We start from the raw sequence: 25,150 nt of genomic DNA, 5'->3' as shown, positions 1-25,150 counted from the left end.
CCAGGACGAAACTTAAAGAGTTTATCAGTGTAGCATTACACACAGATGGTCTTCTGCCAGAGCTCAGTCATCACTTGGAGTGACCCGACCTCTGCTGCAAACACTCCCTGTAAACAGTCAGTAGTTAACACAGTTTTGCAACTGAGGCATTCAACTGAGATGGGTCAGAAGTGGCATGAGCAATTGTTTATCTTCCCTGACTAGATAAGCATGCAAATAAAGTCAAGTAAACAGAACTGTCCAAAGCCCACAGGGTGTTTGTCAGTTATTTTAGTGAAAACTACTAATAGCAATTTTGAAAAGTCTGTTAGAAGAGAGACACTAAAGATACAGTTGTGTGAGTTGGGTTTTGGGTTTTGTTGTAGTTTGGCTTTTGTGGGTTTTTTTACAACCCTATCTGGAGCTTGAAGGAAAATGTCCAGATTTGAAGTTTTGATTACAGCTTCATTAAAATTTAATTTAAGAGAAAACCATTTCAACATTTTTCAGTGGTTCCCACCTCAGCTTTTGCTGTGAATGCTCAAGGCTCATTTAAAATAGGGTTTCTGTAAGCAAAGCAATATGAATCTCTGAAAATCATTTTTGCTGAATGTTTTTGATAATCAGAACAAGTTGTTCACCAAAAGCACACTGCACAAGGTCAGGATCCTGGCTTCAGCAAACTCATCTCAAAAGGATGCAAAACAGTGTTTCACATGCTGAGGATGTCTTTCGGTACACAGAGGTTTGAGTGTCAGAAGGTGGCTATTCCTTGTTTACTGAGAAATTCAAACCTGTTCATCCAGGTAGACTTTAAGTTAGTGATGAGGAGAAACCATTGAGCTGTCAGGCTGGTAAAGGAAAACCCCCGTGGCTGACAATTAGCAGCCAATTCAATCAGCTGGGAGTGGGAGGACCTTGCACCTTTATAAATGTGATCCCTTCAGTTGGGACAGGAGAAAATGGAGGAAGAAATAAAAGGATGAGCAGTTTTAGCATGCTGGTAGTTGAGTGTTCCTAGGAGGAACTGTGAAGAGCTAAAAGGCTCAAAGGGATGAAAGTTGTGATGAAATGATTCTTTAGGTATTTCTTGTAAGTAATGGTTATATTTTATTTCTCTTATTTCTCTTTGGTAGATGCCAGGTCACACATCAGATAATAACCTCTGACAAATTAATAGGCAATTTGAAGGTAGTTTTGGCTGGTATGAATGTTGATGCTTGTCTCCCCTCTTATGTGCAGGGCTTTGTCTTCTTTAGTCACCAGGTATGATGGATTGCACAAAATTAGTGGTTTCCTTATTACAGCCTGCTCTTTGCCTTCTTTTCCTTTTGGGGCACTTGCCCTCTGTTTTTCCAGCAAGCAGTACATCATAGACTGTAGTAACTGGATAGCTGTAGCAGCTCTATAGTGTTTGGTTTCCCTGCAAGCCCTGAGAAGAGCTGTTGTGTTATGCAAGCACTGCTGGTAATAGAAGAGGACTTACTCATCCCCTCCTTTAACACTCAGAATCACACTTAGCAGTACTTAGCTGCCCAGGGAGGTGGTGGAGTCACCGTCCCTGGAGGAGTTCAAGGGGAGACTGGACGTGGCACTTGGTGCCATGGTCTAGTCGTGAGGTCTGTTGGGACAGGTTGGACTTGATGATCCTTGGGGTCTCTTCCAACCTTGGTTATACTGTGATACTGTGTGATACTGGTTGGGTGGTCTATAACAGACTCCAATCAGGATGTCAGTTTTGTTAGGCCTCCCTCTGATTTTAACCCACAGGCACTCAATCCTTTCATCTGCAACCTCAAGTTCTGCAGCATCTAGACATTGATAAGGTCCCTTCTCAGCCTTCTCTTCTCCAGACTAAACAGCTGCAGGTCTCTCAGTCTTTCCTTATGAGAGATGTTTCAGTCCCTCAGTCATCTTCAGAGCTCTCCATCAAACTCTCTCCAGTAGTTCCCTGTCCCTTTCAAACTGAGGAGCCCAGAACTGTACACAATATTCTAGCTAGGGCTCAGTGGAGGAGGAGGAGAACCTCCCTTGACCTGCTGGACACACTTTTCTTAATGCACCTCAGTATACTATTGGCCTTGGCCACCAGGGTACCTTGTCCCATGGTTAACTTACTACCAACCTCAACTCCAAAGTTGTTCTCTGTGGAGCTATTCTCCAGCAGGGCAACCCCTAACCTGTACCAGTGTATGGTGTTATTCCTCCCCAGGTGTGCAACTCTACACTTGTCCTTGTTGAACTTCACTAAGTTCATCTTTGCCCAGCTCTCCAGCTCTCACTGAATGGCAGCACAGCCTTCCAGTGTGTCATCCACTCCCTGCCAGTGTTGTACCATCAGTAAGTTTGCTGAGGATATGCTCTGGCTCTTCATCTAGGTCACCGACAAACATGTTGAACAAGACTGGCCCCAGCACTGAGCCCTAGGGAACATCATTAGCTACAGGTCTCCAGCAGGACTCTGTGCCACTGATCGTGCCTCTGGCTCTGTTGTTTATAAAGTTCTCAATCCATCTCACCATCCACTCTTCTAACCCAGACTGCCTGAACTTTCCTATGAGGATGTTATAGGAGGCAATGTCAAAGCCCTTACTAAAGTCAAGGAAGACAACATTCAGTCACACCATCATAGAAGGCTATTAGATTCCCTTGGTAAATCCATGTTGGCTGCTCCCAATAACCTTATTTTTCTTTCCATGTGCCTAGAGATTACCTCCAGAATGATCTGCTCCATCTCCTTTCCTGGGGTGGTGGTGAGGCTGACTGGTTTGTAGTTTCCTGGGTCCACCTTCTTACCCTTTCTGAAGAGTGTAGAGATACTGCCTTTCCTCTAGTCCTCAAGCACCTCTCCTTGTCTCAAGAGACTTGAGTCACAGTTGTCTGTTTGACATACACCTGATTCAACTTTCCAGAAAGGTCTCTCACTTAGGAGAGTGGTACTTTGCTCTGTATTATTGAGGTGTCTCTCTCTCTCTCTCACTGATACTTGGTTCCCCTCAACACCATCCACCAAATCATCCTTCAGCTTTTCCATCCCTTCTTATTCAATGCCTTTCCTTCTGATGGTGTCAGTTTTAACCCTTCGAACTTTATCCTTTGACTCCCATTGTGACACCCACTTTCAAACACTTAAAAACTTCCTGCACTGCCATCTCTGCTCCATACCACAGGACTCTCCTACTCCTCTTGTGGTGTACAAGTGAGGAGTCTCTAAATACATTACTTATTACCACATTTGAGGAAGATAATCTCGGAAGGTGCTTCTTGACTCAGTTTGTTCTGGTGTCTGTTTCTGCAACTGGGACCTGAACAAATTGACTGCTAATGAAAAATGTTTTCTGAGCACTATATAGCTGATTGACTATTAGATATCAAAACACCATTAAAGTCAGTGTAGGTGCTTATTATACTTAATTCTCTGGAAGTGCCACAGGATAGCTATTTTTTCAGTATATAAAGCGTGTGCCCAGGCAGCCAAGAAGCCAATGGCCTCCTGGCCTGTATCAGGAACAGTGTGGCCAGCAAGAGCAGGGAAGTCATTCTGCCCCTGTACATTGCACTGTTTAGGCCACACCTTGAGTCCTGTGTCCAGTTCTGGGCCCCTCAGTTTAGGAAAGATGTTGAGTTGCTGGAAAGTATCCAGAGAACGGCAACAAAGTTGGTGAGGGGTTTGGAATACAAGCCCTATGAGGAGAGGCTGAGGGAGCTGGGGTTGCTTAGCCTGGGGAAGAGAAGGCTCAGGGGAGACCTTATTGCTCTCTCCAACTCCCTGAAGGGAGGTTGTAGCCAGGTGGGGGTTGGTCTCTTCTCCCAGGCAACCAGCACCAGAACAAGAGGACACAGTCTCAAGCCGCACCAGGGGAGGTTTAGACTGGATGTTAGGAAGAAATTCTTCATAGAGAGAGTGATGTCCCATTGGAATGGGCTGCCCAGGGAGGTGGTGGAGTCACCATCATTGGAAGTGTTTAGGAGGAGACTTGATGGGGTGCTTGGTGCTATGGTTTAGTTGATTAGATGGTGTTGGATGATAGGTTGGACGTGATGATCTTGAAGGTCTCTTCCAACCTAGTTTATTCTATTCTATTCTAAGCACACAAATACCACTGCCTTTCTCTCATGAAAATGAATATGGGAGCTGTCAGCTCAGACATACACTAATGACACCAGTTATCAGCTGGTACCCCCAAACAGCACTGAGGCCACTCAGTTGATAAGATCTTAATGCTGAGACAGATTTTGAAAGCCCTAAATAATACCATAGCCCCTTAATAGCAGCAAAATGCACTGACCAAGCTAGCCTGGGAGAACAATTAGGGGTGGGGACAGAAATCCCTTGGACAGGTAGGCATGAATAATATCACTCATACAAAATGAGCTGTCTTCACAACTGCACATGACTGAGTGGCCAACCTTATCTCAGGTGTGACAACTGTTTGTCTGACCTCCTCTGTCAATTTGTACTCTGCTCCTGCAGAGAGACAGGAGCAGAGAGTCAGATGAGGGATGGGTTGGTAACTTGCAAGACAAGTCTGCCAACTCTTTAGGAGGCTGGCTACAGAGAAGAACAGGGAGCTGTGGAGAAGGCAGCAGGCCAAAGGAGGACAAATATTTCTTTCTGATCAGCCATCATGTTGAGTACAGCTGAGGCACACCTCTTCCCTCACTCTCAGACAGTGTGAGTCTGCAGCCCATTCTGGCTAGGATGAAAGCACATGGATGGTGCTAATAAGGATTTCCTATGGGAACAGAAAATGGTGCCCTCGAAGCACATTCTTTTCCAAGGAAAAAAAAAACACAAACAAACAAACAAAAAAACAACCCCAAAACCCAGAACCAACCAACCAAACAACAAAACTAAACACACAAACAGCAACAAAACCATCACCAAAAACCCAAGCACGTTTCATTGTTCCTCAGCAACTTTAACACTATTATTTTTGCTATTTACAATCATCTGCAGCCAGCAGAAGTTTTATGCTGTCAGACAAAGATGATATGCTGATATTAAAGAATTTCAGGACAGGTAAGATTTGAAATGGTATCTTTCTTGCTTATGAAGCCTTTCTTTATCCTGAACCATTAAAATGCTAAACATACCAGAACATTTTCTCAGTGTGAGCAGCTCTTCATAAACTACTCATGTACAACCACATTAATACAAAAGATATGATCAGTAGTGGTATTTGCAAATAGTATCTCACTGGATATATCTACTTGTTTTGCATTTCTCTTGGTTAACTACTAAATATCACACTTCCATTTGGATGTGTAACCCAAGTTAAAAAGGGATTGCTGCATGCAGCATCATGCAGGGAGAGATGGTATCTTCAAGACCATGACCTTGCAGGTTTTCTCCTACTGTGCTCTATTCATACCTTGGCCAATCCAGGCATGGAAATGCTGTATCTTACACATCGGCGAGGGCAAAACTTGGTTCTTATTACAAGAAATTATGAACCAGGAGGAAAGAACCCATTCTGGAATTAAAGATTTACAGTTAAGAAGAGCATGTTTAAAAAAAATAAAATAAATCAGCAGTAGCTGTGCTCTTGAGCCAGACAGCTTTTAAGTTTCACACAACATTAAAAGGAATTTGAAGAATGGGTACTAGCAAACCAGAAGCTGATTCAATTAACAGTGTCTGTCTAGGCCAGCATGTTCTCCCCTAAAGGACACACACATCACCCACGCCAGGCAAGCAGGGAGTGAACAGCATTGCTAGCAATCTCTATCCTATGCCAACAGTGATTAGCTAAGGTCCTGAAACACAAGGGATTTTTATCCCTTCTGCATTAGCTAACTATCTATGTAAATAGTTTTTTAAGCTTCCAATGATAATGGGGCTAGAGGGTTACAAAGGCTGTTTACACCTTGTGCTGTACTTAATGTGTCCTGCTTTCTCTTCTTTTCTGTAGTCTGTATGTTCTTCTACACTGTGAAAGATAGGAAGTTTCACCTCACTTCCCTAGACTTTTTGCTTCTTTAGATATATTTTATGGCATTCCCTCCCACTTCTTGCCTGTCTCAACTAAGTGTTCCTACTATTTCCACCCCCTGCTTACCCAAAACTGTTACTGCCTTCTGGAAGCTCCAAAGGATGGGTGCTGCCAAACAGAACCCATCTTATGACCCAGCCTGGTCCTAACACACAAATCTTCATATCTTTATACTTAATACCCTTTTAGCAGAAGGGTAATACTTAGACCTTCCAGGAAGGAGTTCTATCTTGGGGTTAAAAATAGCCTCACCTTTAGCTTCACCTTTACAAAGCCAAAGGACATGTGCATGTCACAACAGTGACCATTCCCTGAAGTACACTGACCCAGCTCCAAGACTTAGAATCATATGAGGAGGAATCTTTTTCCAGCCTAAGCCCTTAATGAAAGATTGTGTGGAGGCAACATAATCCAGAGGAAAAACTTGCTACAATTTTTTGTCATCACTGAGACACATTTACTGAGCACGGCATGATTTCTTGCCTCTTAGATCTGTGTCCCCTCAACACATGTGCTGAATAGCTTCTTCCAGCTGGTGTTCTTATTCTGTAACTTTTCTATCAAAAGGCTTCACGGAGATTTCTGAGTGGCCACCAAGACTAAGGTGTTCACGCAGCAGCTCCTGCTTTCTTACTATCTCCTCTGTTGTGGCTTCAGGGCCCCAAACCTAGAAAATAAAGGTATTTGTAGTTAATTTGGATGCAACTTCTGCAGCTGAAGCATTAAGGAGATGTTATTAGCCAAACAGAGCCATGTTTTAGCACTCCTTTCCATCCTGAGACACAGAGTAAAACTAGTGGGGCCTCCCAGCAATTTGCATGTGTACAGAGCATTCTCCTGTTGTCAGTTCCAATCTGTAACATGCCGTGGGGTCAGATTAGGGATAACGTGGGAAAGAAGATCTTAAGCTAATTGTTTAAAATGACTGACTCAGGTCCAAGATCCTCAGAGTGGAAAATAGTAATTAGCTGTGGAGTCACAGACAGTGCAACCTTATTCTCCAAGACCATTGCAGAACCTAGCACAGAGTTAGGGAAATGGTAAACAAACTCCAAACAAAAAAATCTCAGTTAGCAATGGGATTCTTTTCCTTTGCAAGGAGGAAAATAAAAGTTTTTTTAAATTACTTCACTGTGGTTATCTTTTCCTGTTTCTCTGTTATTTGTGAATGAGTATTAACAAGTCCCTGATAAAACAAAAATCTCTTACCAATATTCTAACTCTAGGATGCAAATATTTCATGTGCTGTGATCCCTTTAGTTCAGTGACTGTCTCTGACATGTGACAACTAATTGAAAAGGCAAGTTAGAAGTTTGTGCTGGTCCCAGCACGAGGGCTCCTGTCCTTTGAGTGCAGGAATGTAAAAATCCATACCATGAACCAAGCTCTGTTTGTGTTTTATCGTGGGTCAGCTTTTAAAATGTCGTAAGAGTTCGATTTCCATGATAATTTATTTAGTGTATTGTAGCAGTTTAGGCTGGGTTCCTCCTGTTCCTGCAACATAAGTTACACCTCCAGTGTCCAGAGGGTCCAACCAAATAAAGTGGACACAGGAAACAGTGTATGTCATACCCATAATATCCTGCACCCTATAAATCCATCTGCAAAGTCATTCTCTTCCTCTTTCTTCCCTTTCCCTCTCTGCTCTCGTGAGAGATGCTCTTTATCAGGTAATGGTGGGGGAGTATCTCAAGACCTCTTAGGCCTGACTAGGCCTAATGCCAGGAGGAGAAGGTGGGAGCAGTCTCAGACCTGACCAGCCTAGCAGTGGAAGGAGGGGAAGAGTGAGCCCTGGGGGGTTTGTGTATACTTTCATGTGGGGAGAAGGGAAGTGTTGTGTGACTTTTGGGTATGCTATAGGAGACTCTGTCTGCTTTGGGATTCTTCTGTCACTATACTTGTAGTTTCTGTAAAACACTTACTGCTTTCCATTTAAACTTTCCATCACTGGCCTCAAACCAGGTGATACTGTGATACTGTGATATATGCATACATATACACACAAATGAGATATGAATTTCTTAGTTTACTGTAGCTCTGTGACAGTATCTCTAACCTATGTCACATCATCTGTAAGCTAGTTGAGTTGTGAAGTGAGTCCATCATCAGTAAATTTGCTGATGACACCAAGCTGGGGGCAGGAGTTGATCTGCTGGAGGGTAGAGAGGCTCTGCAGAGGGACCTCGACAGGCTGGACAGATGGGCAGAGTCCAACGGCATGAGATTGAACACATCCAAGTGCCGGGTTCTGCACATTGGCCACAGCAACCCCATGCAGAGCTACAGGCTGGGGACAGAGTGGCTGGAGAGCAGCCAGGTGGAGAGGGACCTGGGGGTGCTGGTTGATGGTAGGCTGAACATGAGCCTGCAGTGTGCCCAGGCAGCCAAGAGGGCCAATGGCATCCTGGCCTGCATTAGGAACAGTGTGGCCAGCAGGAGCAGGGAGGTCATTCTGCCCCTGTACACTGCACTGGTTAGGCTGCACCTCGAGTACTGTGTCCAGTTCTGGGCCCCTCAGTTTAGGAAGGAGGTTGACTTGCTGGAGCGTGTCCAGAGAATGGCAACAAGGTTGGTGAGGGGCTTGGAGCACAAGCCCTATGAGGAGAGATTGAGGGAGCTGGGGTTGCTTAGCCTGGAGAGGAGGAGACTCAGGGGTGACCTTATTGCTCTCTACAACTACCTGAAGGGGGGTTGTAGTGAGGCGGAGGTTGGTCTCTTCTCCCAGGCAACCAGTACCAGAACAAGAGGGCACAGTCTCAGGCTGCACCAGGGGAGGTTTAGGCTGGAGGTTAGGAGGAAGTTTTACACAGAGAGAGTGATTGCCCACTGGAATGGGCTGCCTGAGGAGGTGGTGGGGTCGCCGTCGCTGGGGGTGTTCAGGGCGAGGCTTGACAGGATGCTTGGTTGCATGGTTTAGTTGATTGGGTAGTGTTGGATGATAGGTTGGACTTGATGATCTCAGAGGTCTCTTCCAACCTGGTTTATTCTATTCTATTCTATTCTATTCTATTCTATTCTATTCTATTCTATTCTATTCTATTCTATTCTATTCCATTCCATTCCATTCCATTCCATTCCATTCCATTCCATCACATTGTTCTGGTTTTTGATGTACAGCAAGGTCTACCTTTAAATTACCATGAAACTATGCTCATGTTTTGCTGCCATACATACTTTTCTGGGTTTGAACGTGATGTCATCTTTCTTGGTAGCACCACTGGTTATCAAAGAGTGGAGATAAGGAACACTGTCCTTAAGAGTATGTGTGGTCTTTTCAAGAATAAACTTCTCTACATCTGTCAGAGGTACCTTTGATGGCTGAAAGAGAAGAAGTTATCCGTTACACAAATACACAGTGCGTGGAAGCAAGGCACCTTCTGATACTTTTGCTGTCTGTTTACTGTGGGTGTATTTTTCTTAATCTGTTCAGAAACTGTTTTTCTTAAAAATGATGTATTTTAATAACCTAAAATGGTTAGAGGGTAGAAAGGCTCTGCAGAGGGACCTCGACCGACTGGACAGATGGGCAGAGTCTAATGGCATGGCATTTAACAAGTCCAAGTGCCAGGTGCTGCACTTTGGCCACAGCAACCCCATGCAGAGCTACAGGCTGGGGTCAGAGTGGCTGGAGAGCTGCCAAACAGAGAGGGACCTGGGGGTGCTGATTGACTCCTGCCTAAACATGAGCCAGCAGTGTGCCCAGGTGGCCAAGAGGGCCAATGGCATCCTGGCCTGTATTAGGAATAGTGTGGCCAGCAGGAGCAGGGAGGTCATTGTGCCCCTGTACTCTGCACTGGTTAGGCCACACCTTGAGTACTGTGTCCAGTTCTGGGCCCCTCAGTTTAAGAAGGACATCGAGACACTTGAACGTGTCCAGAGAAGGGCAACAAGGCTGGGGAGAGGCCTTGAGCACAGCCCTATGAGGAGAGGCTGAGGGAGCTGGGATTGTTTAGCCTGGAGAAGAGAAGGCTCAGGGGTGACCTCATTGCCCTCTACAACTACCTGAAAGGTGGTTGTAGACAGGAAGGGGTTGGTCTCTTCTCCCAGGCAACCAGCACCAGAACAAGGGGACACAGTCTCAAGCTGTGCCAGGGGAGGTTTAGACTCGAGGTGAGGAAAAAGTTCTTCACTGAGCGAGTCATTCGTCATTGGAATGGGCTGCCCAGGGAGGTGGTGGAGTCGCCGTCCCTGGAGGTGTTCAAGGGGAGATTGGACGTGGCACTTGGTGCCATGGTCTAGTTGTGAGGTCTGTTGGGACAGGTTGGACTTGACGATCCTTGGGGTCTCTTCCAACCTTAGTTACTGTGATACTGTGATACTGGTGAGGGGAAACTTTTAAAAAAGTGGAGGATGAGTCTCCTTCTTGGACACTAAAACATTAGCTGCTCTTGAAGAGCTGCAATACAATCACCTAGTACCACTGGTGATCCCATTCTGTGTCAGGTGATGAATAAACAAACCCTTAAAGTTGTTGTCCTCCTGCATGTGAAAGTTCTATACTATCCCTGACAATCAAAACATTTTTGAAAGGGGAAAACCAACAGGGCTGCTGAAGGACACTTCCAGCCATGCAGATACAACTGCATTTTCTCTGTAAATAGCATCCCAGGGCTGACTAACAGTTACCACTGGTAAATCACCCCCAATAAGACAAGCAGGATGTCGTCCCAGAGGCTGATGTCAGCTTGGGAATTGGGGCAATGAAGGTAGTCAAGGCTCCTGGGGGTGCAGGAAAGGCATTCAGGAATGTAACAGCCAAACACCAGCGTGGGATTTGAGAAACAGGGCTTGGGTCATCAGTAGAAGAGGAAGGATATGATAAAAAATGGGAGCAAGCCTGATATTTCAATTAGTTCTTTTACAGAACAAAAAGATCTTTCTACTAATTCAAAGGCGTTTGGTTTTATCCTGTGAAAAAACAGGTACTTCCTTCAAGAAATTACAGTTATCAGTTGTTCAGTATATACAACAACAGAGCTGGATGATCATAAACTTCAGGAGGAGGGGAAAAAGAAGAGGAAATATTTCTGTGTTCTGTCACTGATACAAATCATAATTCTTAAGTGGGACTGGGGAAGGCATGAAGTTCATACAATTAGTAAGTCAAAATCTCAGCCAACAAACAAGTACAAGTACTGGCAAGAATAAGTCCTAGCTTCTGAAAATACTTAGCAAAGCTCTCTAATTTATAGCTTTAGAGAGACATGAATGGCAAATAAAGAAGTACTCTACCAAATATTAACAAATCAATCCTGTGTTACCATCTCTCATACCTCTTTTATTTTCTCTTCATCTTTTTTTTCTGGTACTTGTGGCAAATTTTCCAGTTCATTTTGGAGCAGTTCAATTATTCTAGAATCAGCAAAGGCTTGAGCAATATCAAGAGCATTCTTTCCTGTATATATGGGGGGAAAAAACCAAAACCCTAAACAAACAAAAAAAAGCCACCCAAAAACCTGTGTGAGCCATGAAAATGAACCTTGGCACTTGCTGTTGCAAATGGATCATGACACAATAGCCAACTGAATTTAATTTGGCTTTTATTTCATTAACTGTTCAGTGTACCAGCAGCGTGCCTGACACTGGTGTGGGGGCTGGCAGTTATGAGCACTACTTGCAGAAGTAAGGGCTTGGAGAAACAAACACTGAAACCAAATATTGCAGGAATTCTTAGAGTGGCTGCTTTGCTCTTGTTGTCCTGACATTTGCAGCTTAATATACTGGTCCTGCAGGTTGTAATTTCGACTTTAAGAGCTGAGAGCATTTAGCGCTAGGAGAGGCTGGCACAGTACAAGGTTAGGAATGTAGACCAAGCTGTTGCAGGTATCTACCTCTTACAGTGCTTGTTTTGTGCCTTGCAGGAAAGCCCTGTGGTTTAACTAGTGCTGAACAACTTCAATGCCTAAGAAAGGAAAAATTCCCCTGAATCTTGAGATGAGACACTATGGCTGTGTAGTTGTGACACCAAACTGCCATGTGAATTGGAACTCCACATGGGAACAGAAATAGGCAATACATGTCACTTCTACAAGCAGGGCTTCACCTACTAGGCATTTTGGGAAGGAAAATCTCACTGTATAGAAGTAATGCTGTCTACATTTGAGCAGGGGCTTAAAATGTGACATTACTGTTTAAAATACTACAAATATAGAGGAAATAATATTGAATGAGGGATCTACTGTGAGGAGGCAACACCTGTCAGTTCAGATTTGTTTTCCTTTTACATTCTTTTTTTCTTACAAAGTAATCTTTGTGTCAAACAGCAAATATTTTAACCAGTGCTGCCTGGACATAAAAATATGTGGTTTAAATGGATGGCAGTGTACACATTAGCCACAAGTATAATCTATTTGTCAATCAAATCATATTCATAACTAGATAGATGCTTTTTATTAAAGTCACTTAGAATTCTGTATATATCTTGTGAGGAATAAGTCTCCTTAATCATGTAATTAATCATGTGACTTTATTTTCTACATGCATAAAATCCAAGAAAGCTGAATATTTACAATAGTTAACTCTACACCATGGAAAAGTAATTGAACCTAACTCACACTTTCATCCTGATAGCAATCATAAATTCAGAACCCTTCTCAAAGTGTTCCAGCAACCAGGGCTTTTTAATAAACCCCCTAGGGAAATGGCCTTTTGGGGTGATGCTGATATTTACCATTGCTGTTTACTGTTTGGACGTCAGCACCCGCACTGATTAGAAAATAGACTATATCCAATCTGCAGATCTCAATGGCTCTCATTAGTGGGGTTGCATTGCCTGCTGCAGGTGCATCCACAGCTGCTCCAGCCTTCACTAACAGTTCAGCAATATCTAGGTGTCCGTTGTAGCAAGCATGGTGGAGGGGAGTCCACATGAAATTGTCTGTTGCGTTTACATCAGCCCTATGAAAGAGTAACAGAGGTTGTGGCAGATGCCGATAGATTATGTACCATGCACAGCTCTAAGTACAATCAATGTTAACTGCCCACTGCAGTGGCATATTCAGTGTGTTTTCATATTGCTACTGCTACTCTGAAACCATTTTGGTATCTGACATATAGCTCAGTGGAATATTAACTGTAACAGTGTGTCTCAGTGGTGATCATATCTCACCTACAAGGTTTCTTCTATGTGGAGTGGGGGTAAGATGAAAAGAAACAGTCTCAAATACATCAGGGAAGGCTTATGTTGAATATTAGGAATAATTTCTTCACCAAGATTATCAAGCTCTAGACTAGGCTGCACAGCCAAGTGGCAGAGTTGCCATCCCTAAAGGGATTTAAGACATATGTAAATGAGCTGCTGAGGGACATTATTTAATGGTGGATTTGGCAGTGGTATGTTAACAGCTGGACTTGATCTTAGAAGTCTTTCCCAACCTAAATGATTCTGTGAAAGTTTTCAAAGGTACAGGGGGAAATGGACATTCAAACAGCTTAGTCCTCCAGCAGGAAGAGGGAGGTGATTGTCGCCCTGTACTCAGCACTGGTGACACCACACCTTGAGTATTGTGTTCAGTTCTGGGCCCCTCACTGTAGGAAGGATACTGAGGTGCTGGAGCTTGTCCAGAGAAGGGCAGCAGGCCTCATGAAGGGCCTGGAGCACAGGGCCTGTGAGGAGCGTCTGAGGGAGCTGGGGTTGTTCAGTCTGGAGAAGAGGAGGCTGAGGGGTGACCTCATTGCTCTCTACAAATACCTGAAGGGAGGCTGGAGCGAGGAGGGAGCAGCCTCTTTTCCTTGATGGCAAGCAACACTACTAGAAGAAACAGTTAGAAGCTGTGCATGGGGAGGTTTAAACTGGATGCTAGGAAATATTTCTTCACAGAACGGGTTATCAAACATTGGAACGGTCTGCCCAGGGCAGTGGTGAAGGAGTTCAAGCAGCATGTGGACCTGGTGTTTAGGGACATAGTTTAGTGTTGACCCTTCAGTGCTGGGTCAAAGGTTGGACTTTGAGGTCTCTTCCAACCAGATATAGTCTGTGATTCTGTGGTGTTTGCGCTCCAGCTTGACTAAGAGTGACAAAAAGCAGATTTAGGAACAGAAAACAGAATGCTTCTGGGGAAAGGACATGCTCTATAACACTTGGCAAAATTGCCTATTGTCCAATTTACAAATGCATTAGAGAAGGTCTGCATTAGAAAATTCTAAGAATTTAAAACCTTTGCAGACACTGAAGCAGACCTGTTTCTGCTCCCAGGTTAAAACTGGCAAGTTCTGGAAGATGCAAGGCTTTGTTGGTGGGAGATATTTGCCATGTGCTGCCTTTGGATGAAGCTTAGGGGGAAAATCATGGTCATCCCTTTAGCAACTGGCTACCTTGTGAGCTTTTGGGCTGGGGTTGTGCAAAAGAAAGGCTTGGGGAATGGGAGCCACTAAAGCTCCTTAATTATGTTTAAAGGGAAGAAATATGGTTTAACCAAATCTTTGAAGAAAGCACAGTCCATGAGCATGTCCAGATCTGCAACCTCCTGTCTGTGCCAAAAGCTCATGAGGAGAATCTTGAGTACTCAATTATTTGCATGGTATTTAAGACAGCCTAGAGATCCTGAACTGTCCTGAAATTAGGGTTGCTGTCCCATTTACTCTAGGGACAAAGAGATAATATTTTCCCAAGGGACATGGAGGGAAGGAGAAGGAATTAAAATTGTGAAGGACAGCATTTTGCTCTTCAAGTCAGATGGTTAAACTTTAACTCCAGATCAAAAGAGAAAATTTCTCTGTTCTTCTTGTTTGTTTTTTTAATATTTTTTCCCTCCAGAATTCTACCTTTGGTGAAGGTCTCATCACAGTAAATTTTCCTGACCTACCAGTTTTACCTTTGTTTTCTTTCCATTACTTAGCCATTATTGGTTTATTCGTACATAGTTTTCATTTCCTTTGTATTTCTCATTACAATAAGATATTCCAGTTATTCCACTTTCTCTCTCAACCCAGTCTCCATGCCTGTGTACAGATGCTCTGTCTGCCCCTGAATCCTTCTTCCTAATTCTATTTGATCAGGAACAAACCAATCAAAGGGAACAGGGAGAGCACAGCACTGACTTAAAAATTCTTCAGCATTTTCTCCTGAAAAAGCATTGAATTTGCCTTTAGCCCAAAATTAACATACTTCTGTTGTAGTTTGAGCTGGGTGCCCCCCTGGTGCATTCACTTCCTGTGTCCAGAAGTCCAGCCCAGAGGGATGGACACAGGAAATTGTGTATTTCCTACCATAATTCTTTGCACCACTATAAGATCCAGTGCGGAGTCTGGCACTTCCTCTTTCCTTCCCTCTCCGAGACTTGGTAACTGGGGGAGAGATCTCCCGGCCATGGGCCTGACTGGGCCCAAGGCCACAGGGGGATGGGCAGTCTCAGGCCTGGCCAGCTGAGACTAGCCCAGCAGAGGGAGGGGGAAGAAGAAGCCCTGGGGGTTTTGGATGCACCCTCAGGTGGGGATGGGATCTTTCTTTGTCACTGCGCTTTGGGTTTTCTGTAACATTCACTGCTTTCTATTTAAACTTTCATCACTTTTGCAATCCGTTTGTCTGAGTCGTTATTTCTGCCTGTGGTGGGGAGGGGATCTGCCCCAACCCATTACAACTTCTGAGTCTTTCTGGAACAAGATTGAAAGTAGCTACCACCAAGTTGCATTTAAACCTTAGCATTTCTATAGCTCTGGATAAATGCTTTGGTTTCTATTTTAAATGAATCTGTGCTGCCAACTTAAGACTTTATGTTGTAACATATATTTGAACTTCTATGCCAAACTCAAAGCATTTCAAAGTTCACTCTGTTGAAAGATGCAAAGCTAAACACTGTACTAATAACTCCTCTCCACTTCCTGATTTCTGTCAACTTAAAAACCTCAATATTGGTACTATTTGTTAAAACTATACTTCTAGGTCTTAAATATGGGATATGACTGAAGTGCTGCCTAGTGAGGCTTGATGAAAGCAACAGAGATTAACTTGCTAGATTAATTTGTTAATTCTTGCATCCTTATCTTTGGAAGACCTGAATATACACATTTACACAACTTCCCCTGTGCTCCGGGAACATCAGTGTAATTACCAGGGCGTGTAAAGATTTATGTGCTGTTCAGTCTTTGCAGGAACTGAAGCAATGACTACAGTCACTTATCCTGAGAAATGAATGTTAAAATGAATTCTAGCTATAGGTAGAGAACAAAGCTAATGCAAATGTATTTGAAAAATGTTCATTTAAGCACTTATGTGAATGGATGTAGGACTACAGCAGTCCAAGAAAAAAGGAAACGATCACGCTGTTACACAAGTATGACTGAATCTTAAATTGATTTAATTTTTAAGCTGTCATTGAGATTTTTCATAAGTGTCTGCAAGCTACAAAATTGCTGAAGCACTTCTAAAATGAGGAACAGACTAAACAGCAGCACGTGTTTCTGTTGTAAATCCGGCTGCCTCAGGAGGAGGAAAGTGATTATAAAGCTTATCCCCTTAAATCATTTGCAGGCAAAGGCCCTGGCATGTGGAACAGAGAAGTGAAGGATTGCCTTGATGATTTCAGGCAAGTCACTTGAGCCAGATTTCCCCAAAATCATTTATCTGCTTTCGAGAGCTCTTTATTTGAGACATTGGTATGAACTAACTGCAAGTGCAATAGACTGGATTTGTAGGCACCCTGCTTCTGACCAGAACATTAATAGGCTGGGTACTAAAAATTTCAGGACTGGGGAATTTATCTCTGGGATGTCTCTATTTCCCTGCTGCTAAAATGTCAGAAATAATAAACTGACCTTCTAATTCAGAAACTTATGGAACTAACTTTAATACAAAGTATTATGCACATAAACCCCAAATCATAATCTGTTGCTTCCAAGTACTTAATGGGAATTTATGCTTTTGAGAGCCCTTCCAAAACATAATTAAAAAGAAATATATATATCTGAAAAGATCTTACCCCTTTTCCAGAAGATACTGCACAACCTCTTTGTTCCCACTTGCACATGCAGCCATCAAAGGTGTTTTGTAGTATTTATCTTTTATGTCTACTGGCACACCCTCCTCAAATGCTTTCTGTAGGGACAGGATGTCTCCTGCTCTCACAAGGTAGTTAATATTCATGTACATTTTCCTTGGCTCTTCTATATACCAAGCACGGTCGTCATGCACAGGATGGGCAGATGGGTGGTCTTGGTTAAAATGGCAGCTATCAGCAGTGTCCTGAACAGCCTCAATCATGTACACCGGGAAGCCATCTTCCCTACGTGGACACATGCTCTCTGGAACAACACATATCGGCATGGCAGTGCCCTTTTTGCCTCTTTGTTTCTTCCCTTTCTTCTTCTTCCCTTTGGGTCCAAAGGCCGTTATAAGACAGTTTTTCTGCAGGTAGACAGACCCTTTGAAGAATTTGTCCACTTCAATTCCCTCAGGGTCAAAACTTTCATGCATTGCAGCAATAGTTTCTATTTGTTCAATGTCCACAAAGGCACAATTTTTCTGGATAACTGCTATAAAATCCTCTTTAGTTACTGTCCCATCTCCCTGGTCGACAGCCTCAAACGCCTCGCGGAGGGCAGCCTGGTGCTCTAAGGACCAGTCGTAGAGCCTTATTGCCCAGCGTGGGTTGTTCTCCTTAGCCTCAGGCTTGGACTGCTTTTTAAAGGCATTCTCAATTTTACGCAGTTCTGCTACTGCTGCTTTAAAACCACCTTCCCTGGCGATAGCTCTTGGGGTCTTTGTTAATAAGTTTTTCCATGTAGGATCACAGCCTAAAAATAAAGACACAATTATCATCATCAAATCATCATAGAATGGTATTCTACATTTGGAAGAGTGTGTTTTAGTGAGATTTGTAATACAGTACTTAGAATACATAGAATAAACCAGGTTGGAAGAGACCTTCAAGATCATCGCGTCCAACCCATCAACCAATCCAACACCACCCAAACAACTAACCCATGGCACCAAGCACCCCATCAAGTCTCCTCCTGAAAACCTCCAGTGATGGCGACTCCACCACCTCCCCAGGCAGCCCATTCCAATGGGCAATCACTCTTTCTGTATAGAACTTTTTCCTAACATCTAGCCTGAACCTCCCCTGGCGCAGCCTGAGACTGTGTCCTCTTGTTCTGGTACTGGCCGCCTGGGAGAAGAGACCAACATCCGTCTGTCTACAACCTCCCTTCAGGTAGTTGTAGAGAGTAATAAGGTCACCCCTGAGTCTCCTCTTCTCCAGGCTAAGCAACCCCAGCTCCCTCAGCCTCTCCTCGTAGGGCTTATGTTCCAAACCCCTCACCAACTTTGTTGCTCTTCTCTGGACTTGTTCCAGCAAGTCAACCTCCTTCCTAAACTGAGGGGCCCAGAACACTGATAATGTAGCAGAATTTCCAATTACATAATATAAGACACTTGCAATACATATGCCAATGATTGATAGGGTGCTTGGTTGCATGGTTTAGTTGATTAGGTGGTGTTGGATGATGGGCTGGACATGATGATCTTGAAGGTCTCTTCCAACCTGGTCTATTCTATTCTATTCTATTCTATTCTATTCTATTCTATTCTATTCTATTCTATTCTACCCTATCCTATCCTATTCTATTCTATTCTATCCTACCCTATCCTATCCTATTCTATTCTATTCTATTGTCACAGCTTGACAGCTTTACACTGTCTTGCTTATAAACAGCAATAGGAAATAGAACTGCATCTTTGATCCCAGACTGGGAGGTTAGCCACATTGTCTGTATTTGTTTCTCAAAGGAGTGTTCATTGGGACATCTATGCTCCTCTTATCTGTCCACTCATGAATATGTATAGAAAGGCAGAAGTTCAGTGAAAAGTTTGTATTTTTACTTAGAATACATAGAATAAACCAGGTTGGAAGAGACCTTCAAGATCACCACGTCCAACCCATCAACCAATCCAACACCACCCAAACATCTAACCCACGGCACCAAGCACCCCATCAAGTCTCCTCCTGAAAACCTCCAGTGATGGCGACTCCACCACCTCCCCAGGCAGCCCATTCCAATGGGCAATCACTCTTTCTGTATAGAACTTTTTCCTAACATCCAGCCTGAACCTCCCCTGGTGCAGCCTGAGACTGTGTCCTCTTGTCCTGGTACTGGCTGCCTGGGAGAAGAGACTTAAAGCAGTGAGCAAGGTTAAGGAGAAACAAACTAAGATTAAAATATCACTCCATTTTCTATACCCTAACCTTGCAATTTGGCAATGTACCTCTAGTTACAAGTTTGAATCATGTGCACAGAACATAGGATTTTGTATGGTCCTTTTGAATCAAAGGTTGAAGTGCTGTATCACCTGATTAAGGTGGAGAGTGACTACAGCTGCTTTGGAATAGGTTCCAGCACCCAGGGGCACCAAGTTTTCTTTATGGCTACACTGAGATAATCTCATAGAATGGTTTGGGTTGGAAGCTATCTTTAAAGGTCATCTAGTCCAACCCCCCTGCAGTGAGCAGGGACATTTTCATCTAGATCACGTTGCTCAGAGCCTCATCCAACCTAATCTGGAATGTTTCCAGGGACAGAGCTTCTATCTCTCTCAAGCTAAGACGGGCAGCAACAAAACCTCTACTCTGGACATCCAGAGGGCAGACTTCAGGTTACTCAAGGAACTAACTCAGAAGGTACCTTGGGAAACAGCCCTTAAAAACAAAGGGGCCCAGGAGGGCTGGACCTACTTCAAGAAAGAATTCTTGAAGGTGCAGGAACAGGCTGTGCCAATGTGCCAGGAGATGAACCGCCGGGGCAGACGGCCAGCCTGGATGAGCAGTGAACTTCTGGGTGAATTAAGGAAAATAAAGAGGGTGTATCATCTTTGGAAGGAAGGTGAGGTAACCCATGAAATGTTTAAGGATGTTGCTAGGTCATGTAGGAAAAAAAGTAAGAGACGCAAAAGCCCATTTAGAGTTTAGACTGGCCACTGCTGTGAAGGACAACAAAAAGCTTTCTACAGATATATTAATGGCAAGAGGAGGGGCAAGGACAACCTCCACTCCTTGGTGGACATGGAGGAGAACATAGTAACAAAAAATGAGGAAAAGGCAGAGGTACTTAACACCTTCTTTGCCTCAATTTTTAATAGCAGGATAGATTGTCATCTGGACAACTGGCCTTCTGAGCTGGCAGATGGAGTCAGGGAGCAGTACGGTTCCCCTGTGATCCAGGAGGAAGTAATTAGAGACCTGCTTAGCTGCTTGGATCCCCACAAGTCCATGGGACTGGATGGGATCCATCCTAGGGTGCTGAGAGAGCTGGCAGATGAGCAGACCAAGCCACTCTCCATCATTTTTCAAAAGTCCTGGCTCACTGGAGAGGTCCCAGATGACTGGAAGCTGGCCAACATGATGCCCAGCCACAAGAAGGTCTCTTCTCCCAGGCAACCAGCACCAGAACAAGAGGACACAGTCTCAAGCTGTGCCAGGGGAGATTTAGGCTGGATGTTAGGAAGAAGTTCTTCACAGAAAGAGTGATTGGCCATTGGAAAGGGCTGCCCAGGGAAGTGGTGGAGTCACCATCACTGGAGGTGTTTAGGAAGAGACTGGATGGGGTGCTTGGTGCCATGGTTTAGGTCTTTAGATAGTGTTGGATGATAGGTTGGACATGATGATCTCAAAGGTCTTTTCCAACCTGGTTAATTCTATTCTATTCTATTCTGTTCTACCTCTCTGGGCAACCTATGCAAGTGCCTCACCAGCCTCATCATAAAAAATATCTTCCTTGTATCTATTGTAAATCTCCCCTCTTAGTTTAAATTCTTTTAAAATTCTTAGCAAACCAAAAAACTCATGTTTCAGTGCAATCTTCTACAAACAACAAGTGCCAGAATCCCTTAATACAGCTAGACTGTAACTTACACAACCCCATAATGTTTCTGCTGCTTTCTTTGGGAAAAAAGTTTCTCTCATCCAGTTCAGTAGAAATAAATCTTAATAGCTTATGTTAGGCTCTTCTTAATGAGCATTACATTTGTCACACGATACACCAGAGAGTCAAATCCTTCATAAACGCCAAGTGAAATCTTTCCTTCAGCATAGAAAAAAAGGTGCAAAGTAACTTATTTGTAACATACCTCTCTGCCCTATAAACTTGCAGCAATTTGCAAATCCTCCCTCCGCAGCGTAATGAAGTGGTGTGTTACCATTCAGAGCAATCAGCCCCAAGTCTCCGTTATAAGCTGAAATTATCTGCAGAATCTAGAAAAACAAAGGCAACACCACCCAAAATCTTCTCTCTTTCTTCAGATGCAGACACCAAGGACAGTCTTCATTCCTGCCAGCCTACTGCATGCCACCATCTTTAAATAACCCTGACTCTACTGGGTCCAACCCAGTAGGTGGACACAGGAAACAGCGTATTTCATACCCATAATAGCCTGCACCCTATAAATCCATCTGCAATGTCATTCTCTTCCTCTTTCTTACCTCTCTGCTCGTCCATGAGAGATGCTCCCTATCAGGCAACGGTGGGGGAGTTATCTCAAGGCCTCTTAGGCCTTTCTAGGCCTAACGCCAGGAGGAGAAGGGGGGAGGGGCAGTCTCAGACCTGGCCAGCCTGAGACTAGCCTAGCAGTGGAAGGGGAGGAAGAAAGAGCCCTGGGGGGTTTGGGTGTACACTCAGGTGGGGAGATGGGAAATGTTGTGGACCTTTAGGTTTGCTGAAAGGGACTCTGTATGCTTTGGGATATCTTTGTCACTGTGCTTGTAGTTTCTGTAAAACACTAATTGCTTTCCATTTAAACTTTCTATCACTTTTGCAATCCATTTTTGTGAGTGTCATTCTTTTGCCCCTCTCAGGGGCAAGAAAGGATCTGCCTGGCCTCAAACCAGGACAGCAGCAAACAGCAATGCTTTAATACAACAACTGATGATACCTCAAAAAAGCCTCCTTTGGCTGCAAAATGTGCAGCACTGTGTCTTTCAAAGTCAAACAGGTTAACATCAACTCCTCTCTCAAGCAGCCCACGCACCAGCTCGAGAATGCCTTCTCTTGCAGCTTCCATTAACGCTGTGCGGCCTGTAGCCTGCAAAGCAGCAAGAAAACCATGCAGAATTCATTTTGCATGCTAATTCAACAATATGATCTGAGTGTTGCCAGGTGGCATAAAACTGAAGGTCTTCTTTTTAGGTATTACCAAGGAAAAGGACACAAGTTTAATGTTACAAAGACACTTGGAGGTAAATCAAAATCTAGTCATAATGCTGCTAAAGTATATGTAGTCAAATCCCCTCCACCCAAATATTAGTAACTCAAGTCCCTTAACCAGTCCCCATGAAAATCAATTCCTTAGCTAAGGAGCTTTTTGTGTGCATGCTGTCATGCACATTTACAAAATTTAACACAAAATGCCACCTCTGTCATGCCAGAGCATGAGCAGGAGTGCTAAGGAGAAGGCAGAGCAACTGGACAATTTCACTACTGTTGTGTGAGGAAAATTCAGGGTCTAGTACACCAACACTATGGCTTTTTGTAGGTAATAGTGTGTGTTTGTGATTAGCAATGCCTTTTTTCTTTATAAAGGCTGACTTTGGTAGATCAGAGCACATCTTAGATAAGGGGTCACTCACAGAATCACTTAGAATACCTTTTTGTGGTGCGCACACACACCCTCCTGCAGAGGGGCAGAGACAGAAGTAAGCCATGGACGTTGTTCTGCTGAACCATACTTTTTTGCTTGACATCTTTGTTGGATCTAGCAAACCCTTTCCATTATGTGACCAGGTATGTGCCCACTATACTACCAAAAAAATGCAGTTTTCTCACATTGCAGGTGTACTGTGTGCATGAAACAGACATGTGCATAAGAGGATAGGATTATGATGTCCAAATGTGGGGTTTGCTATAGCTGCAAACTAGGGAGGATGCAGCAAAACTAGGACCAAAGCAAAAGCCATGGGTAGCTTTAATGGCAAAACTTGAGTTCCTTGACTTCATCAACAGCACAGAGCTTCACTCCTTCAGGTTTTTGTTAAATTAAGAGAGTAAATAAATGACTAAGACATACAAAAGGGAAAGGAAGAGTTTCTTATGCCTCACCCTTGCCTCAATTTTTCATCACATATTCTATACTGCATTCACCTTTTAGTGAATATTATTTCAACACTGAAAAACTTAAGATGCACCCAGACAAAGTACAAATCAGTATTGCTCCACTGAACTGCAGTTTCTACGAGCTGGCCCTTTTACATTTGGGTTTGTAAAATATTGGCACTTTAACCAACAAAAATCTGAATCAAGATACAAGGGTCAAGTAGAAGGCTTAAATCCCTGCTCCTGAAAACAAAGGTGGTACAGAAGAGGGGAACGGGCACGGCCACAGAGTTAAGCACTTGTTCAACTGACGTACGTCATATACTCCAGTTGCCTGGTAACTATTCTATAGTCTCATTTCTTACTGACGGAAATATCCATACCGGGTTTCTTGCATTGGGATTTGCTCCTCTTTCCAAGAAATTCAGGCATATTTCTTTAATTTCATGAGCTTCCTCACAGGCTTGTAGAAACACAGGCTTCCCATCAGCAGCACAGTTGTTAACATCTGCACCATTATCCAAAGCAATCTGTGTGCAGTGGTAGTGCCGCCTTGTAGGTAAAAGGCAGTAAAACAAAACACCTGCAAAGAAAACCAGCAGAGGTTATGGGCCAACACTAAGTTATTAAAAAGATTACTTATTAAGTTACTTACGTGGGTTGGTCTCTTCTCCCAGGCAACCAGCACCAGAACAAGAGCACACAGTCTCAAGCTGCACCAGGGGAGGTTTAGGCTCAAGGTGAGGAGAAAGTTCTTCCCAGAGAGAGTTGTTAGCCTTTGGAATGTGCTGCCCAGGGAGGTGGTGCAGTCCCCATCCCTGGAGGTGTTCAAGAGGGGACTGGATGTGGCACTTGGTGCCATGGTTTAGTAGTCATGAGGTCTTGGGTGACAGGTTGGATTTGATGATCTTAGAGGTCTTTTCCAACCTTATTGATTCTATGATTCTATGATTTTTCATCAAAGTTTTTATAGCCCATAGCTTCTGCTGAGAATCACCCTCAACCACTGTTCTTCTCTACAGACTGGACACAACATGGCTAACAAGTGTATAACGTAATAAAGGGGTCATTCTGTGGTATTTCTGGTCTGATAAAGTTCTCTTTTACTTACCTTTCCCTTCATTATCCACAGTCGTCATGTCTGCTTTAGCTCCTGCTAATATATCCAAAACTAACTCATGGCCTAGCTCAGCTGCCTTCATTGCTGAAGTACATCCCATTTTGTCCTGGACATCTGGATGAGCTCCCTGTTCCAGCAAGAAGCTGCACATATCAGTGTCATTTTTAATGCAAGCCAGATGAAGGGCACTATATCCTTCCATGGGCTCTGTGACATTAATGAGATTGGGGAATCCATTCTGGACCAGCTTTTCTATTTGCTTCTTGTCTTTCTGGTGAACACACTGAAGAAGTTTGTAGACCTGTAAGTTTAGAAGCCTTTTATCTACTGGTAACATCCTGGAATAAGAAAAAAAAAAGGCTTTTTTCAGGGAAGCAAGTTCTGCATGTGGAGAGAAGAAAACATGTAAACTGAAAGATTTGATTATAGTTGCGGGCTGGCAAGAACAGGAATCAAATTCTGGTCAAGGCATGAAAACATCCACTCCAACTTGACAGCACACTACACTTTGACTGAATTTATCTAATTTGGCATGTACAACTTATACAGACACTATATAAACACATCGTAGCACCTTGCAAAATTGTTCAAACTGTTCAGAAGGAGTCTCATTCAAAGTGAAAATTCAGAAACTAGAAGGTAACTGCTATCCATTCACAGAACTGTTATAATCTACCATTACTTGGAAGCCTAAGGAGAGGCTGATCATCTGTCATAGTAGCATTTCAAAGGGAAAAAAAATAATCACAAACCACAGCATCCTTGCACTTGCTGAAATATGAAATTAATAGTAGCATCACCTCATCACTAACTGGGCACCTTCTTTTTGGGTTTTTTTTGGTAGCAAATACATGACCTTCCTGCTGCTATGGACATAAAATTGCATTTCTCTGCAGCAAAACCCTTGGGGGGAAAATGGTGCAGACAGTGGGGCACTGGCCTGGAAAAAGTTTCCCTAGGCAATGTCATGTATGCTTGTGGAGAAAAGGTCAGTGCAGAAAAGCAGCTTTGCATTTGCCTCAAGACCAACTTTTTAAGA

The 25,150-nt window shown here is 43.5% G+C and overlaps 1 protein-coding gene across 1 annotated transcript; it reads right to left on the bottom strand.

Moving 5' to 3' along the window:
* Positions 1-6,392: 6,392 nt before the first annotated feature.
* Positions 6,393-24,448, bottom strand: ANKEF1 (ankyrin repeat and EF-hand domain containing 1). Its single transcript, XM_009906913.2, has 9 exons — positions 24,103-24,448; positions 23,375-23,574; positions 21,835-21,984; positions 21,034-21,157; positions 16,892-17,705; positions 12,646-12,872; positions 11,249-11,370; positions 9,150-9,293; positions 6,393-6,642 (listed from the first exon to the last, which is right to left on the bottom strand). The coding sequence occupies exons 1-9, from the start codon at positions 24,446-24,448 to the stop codon at positions 6,517-6,519; spliced, it is 2,253 nt and encodes a 750-aa protein (XP_009905215.2). The 3' UTR covers positions 6,393-6,516.
* Positions 24,449-25,150: the final 702 nt, after the last annotated feature.

The sequence above is a fragment of the Dryobates pubescens genome, chromosome 3 (assembly GCF_014839835.1).
Source record: "Dryobates pubescens isolate bDryPub1 chromosome 3, bDryPub1.pri, whole genome shotgun sequence".
In the NCBI taxonomy this organism is placed as follows: Eukaryota; Metazoa; Chordata; class Aves; order Piciformes; family Picidae; genus Dryobates; species Dryobates pubescens.
The sequence above is the reverse complement of the archived record's forward strand: the minus strand, read 5'-3'. Positions and strand labels throughout refer to the sequence as shown.

Bases quoted from the DNA above. Each gene is read 5' to 3' on its own strand.
- ANKEF1 (XM_009906913.2), bottom strand. From the start codon at position 24,448: ATGTTACCAGTAGATAAAAGGCTTCTAAACTTACAGGTCTACAAACTT. The intron at 21,158-21,834 runs GTATCATCAGTT...TTGTTTTTCTAG, and splicing joins CCAAAGGAGGCTTTTTTGAG to ATTCTGCAGATAATTTCAGC. The intron at 6,643-9,149 runs GTATGTATGGCA...TTTATTTTCTAG, and splicing joins TCACGTTCAAACCCAGAAAA to GTTTGGGGCCCTGAAGCCAC.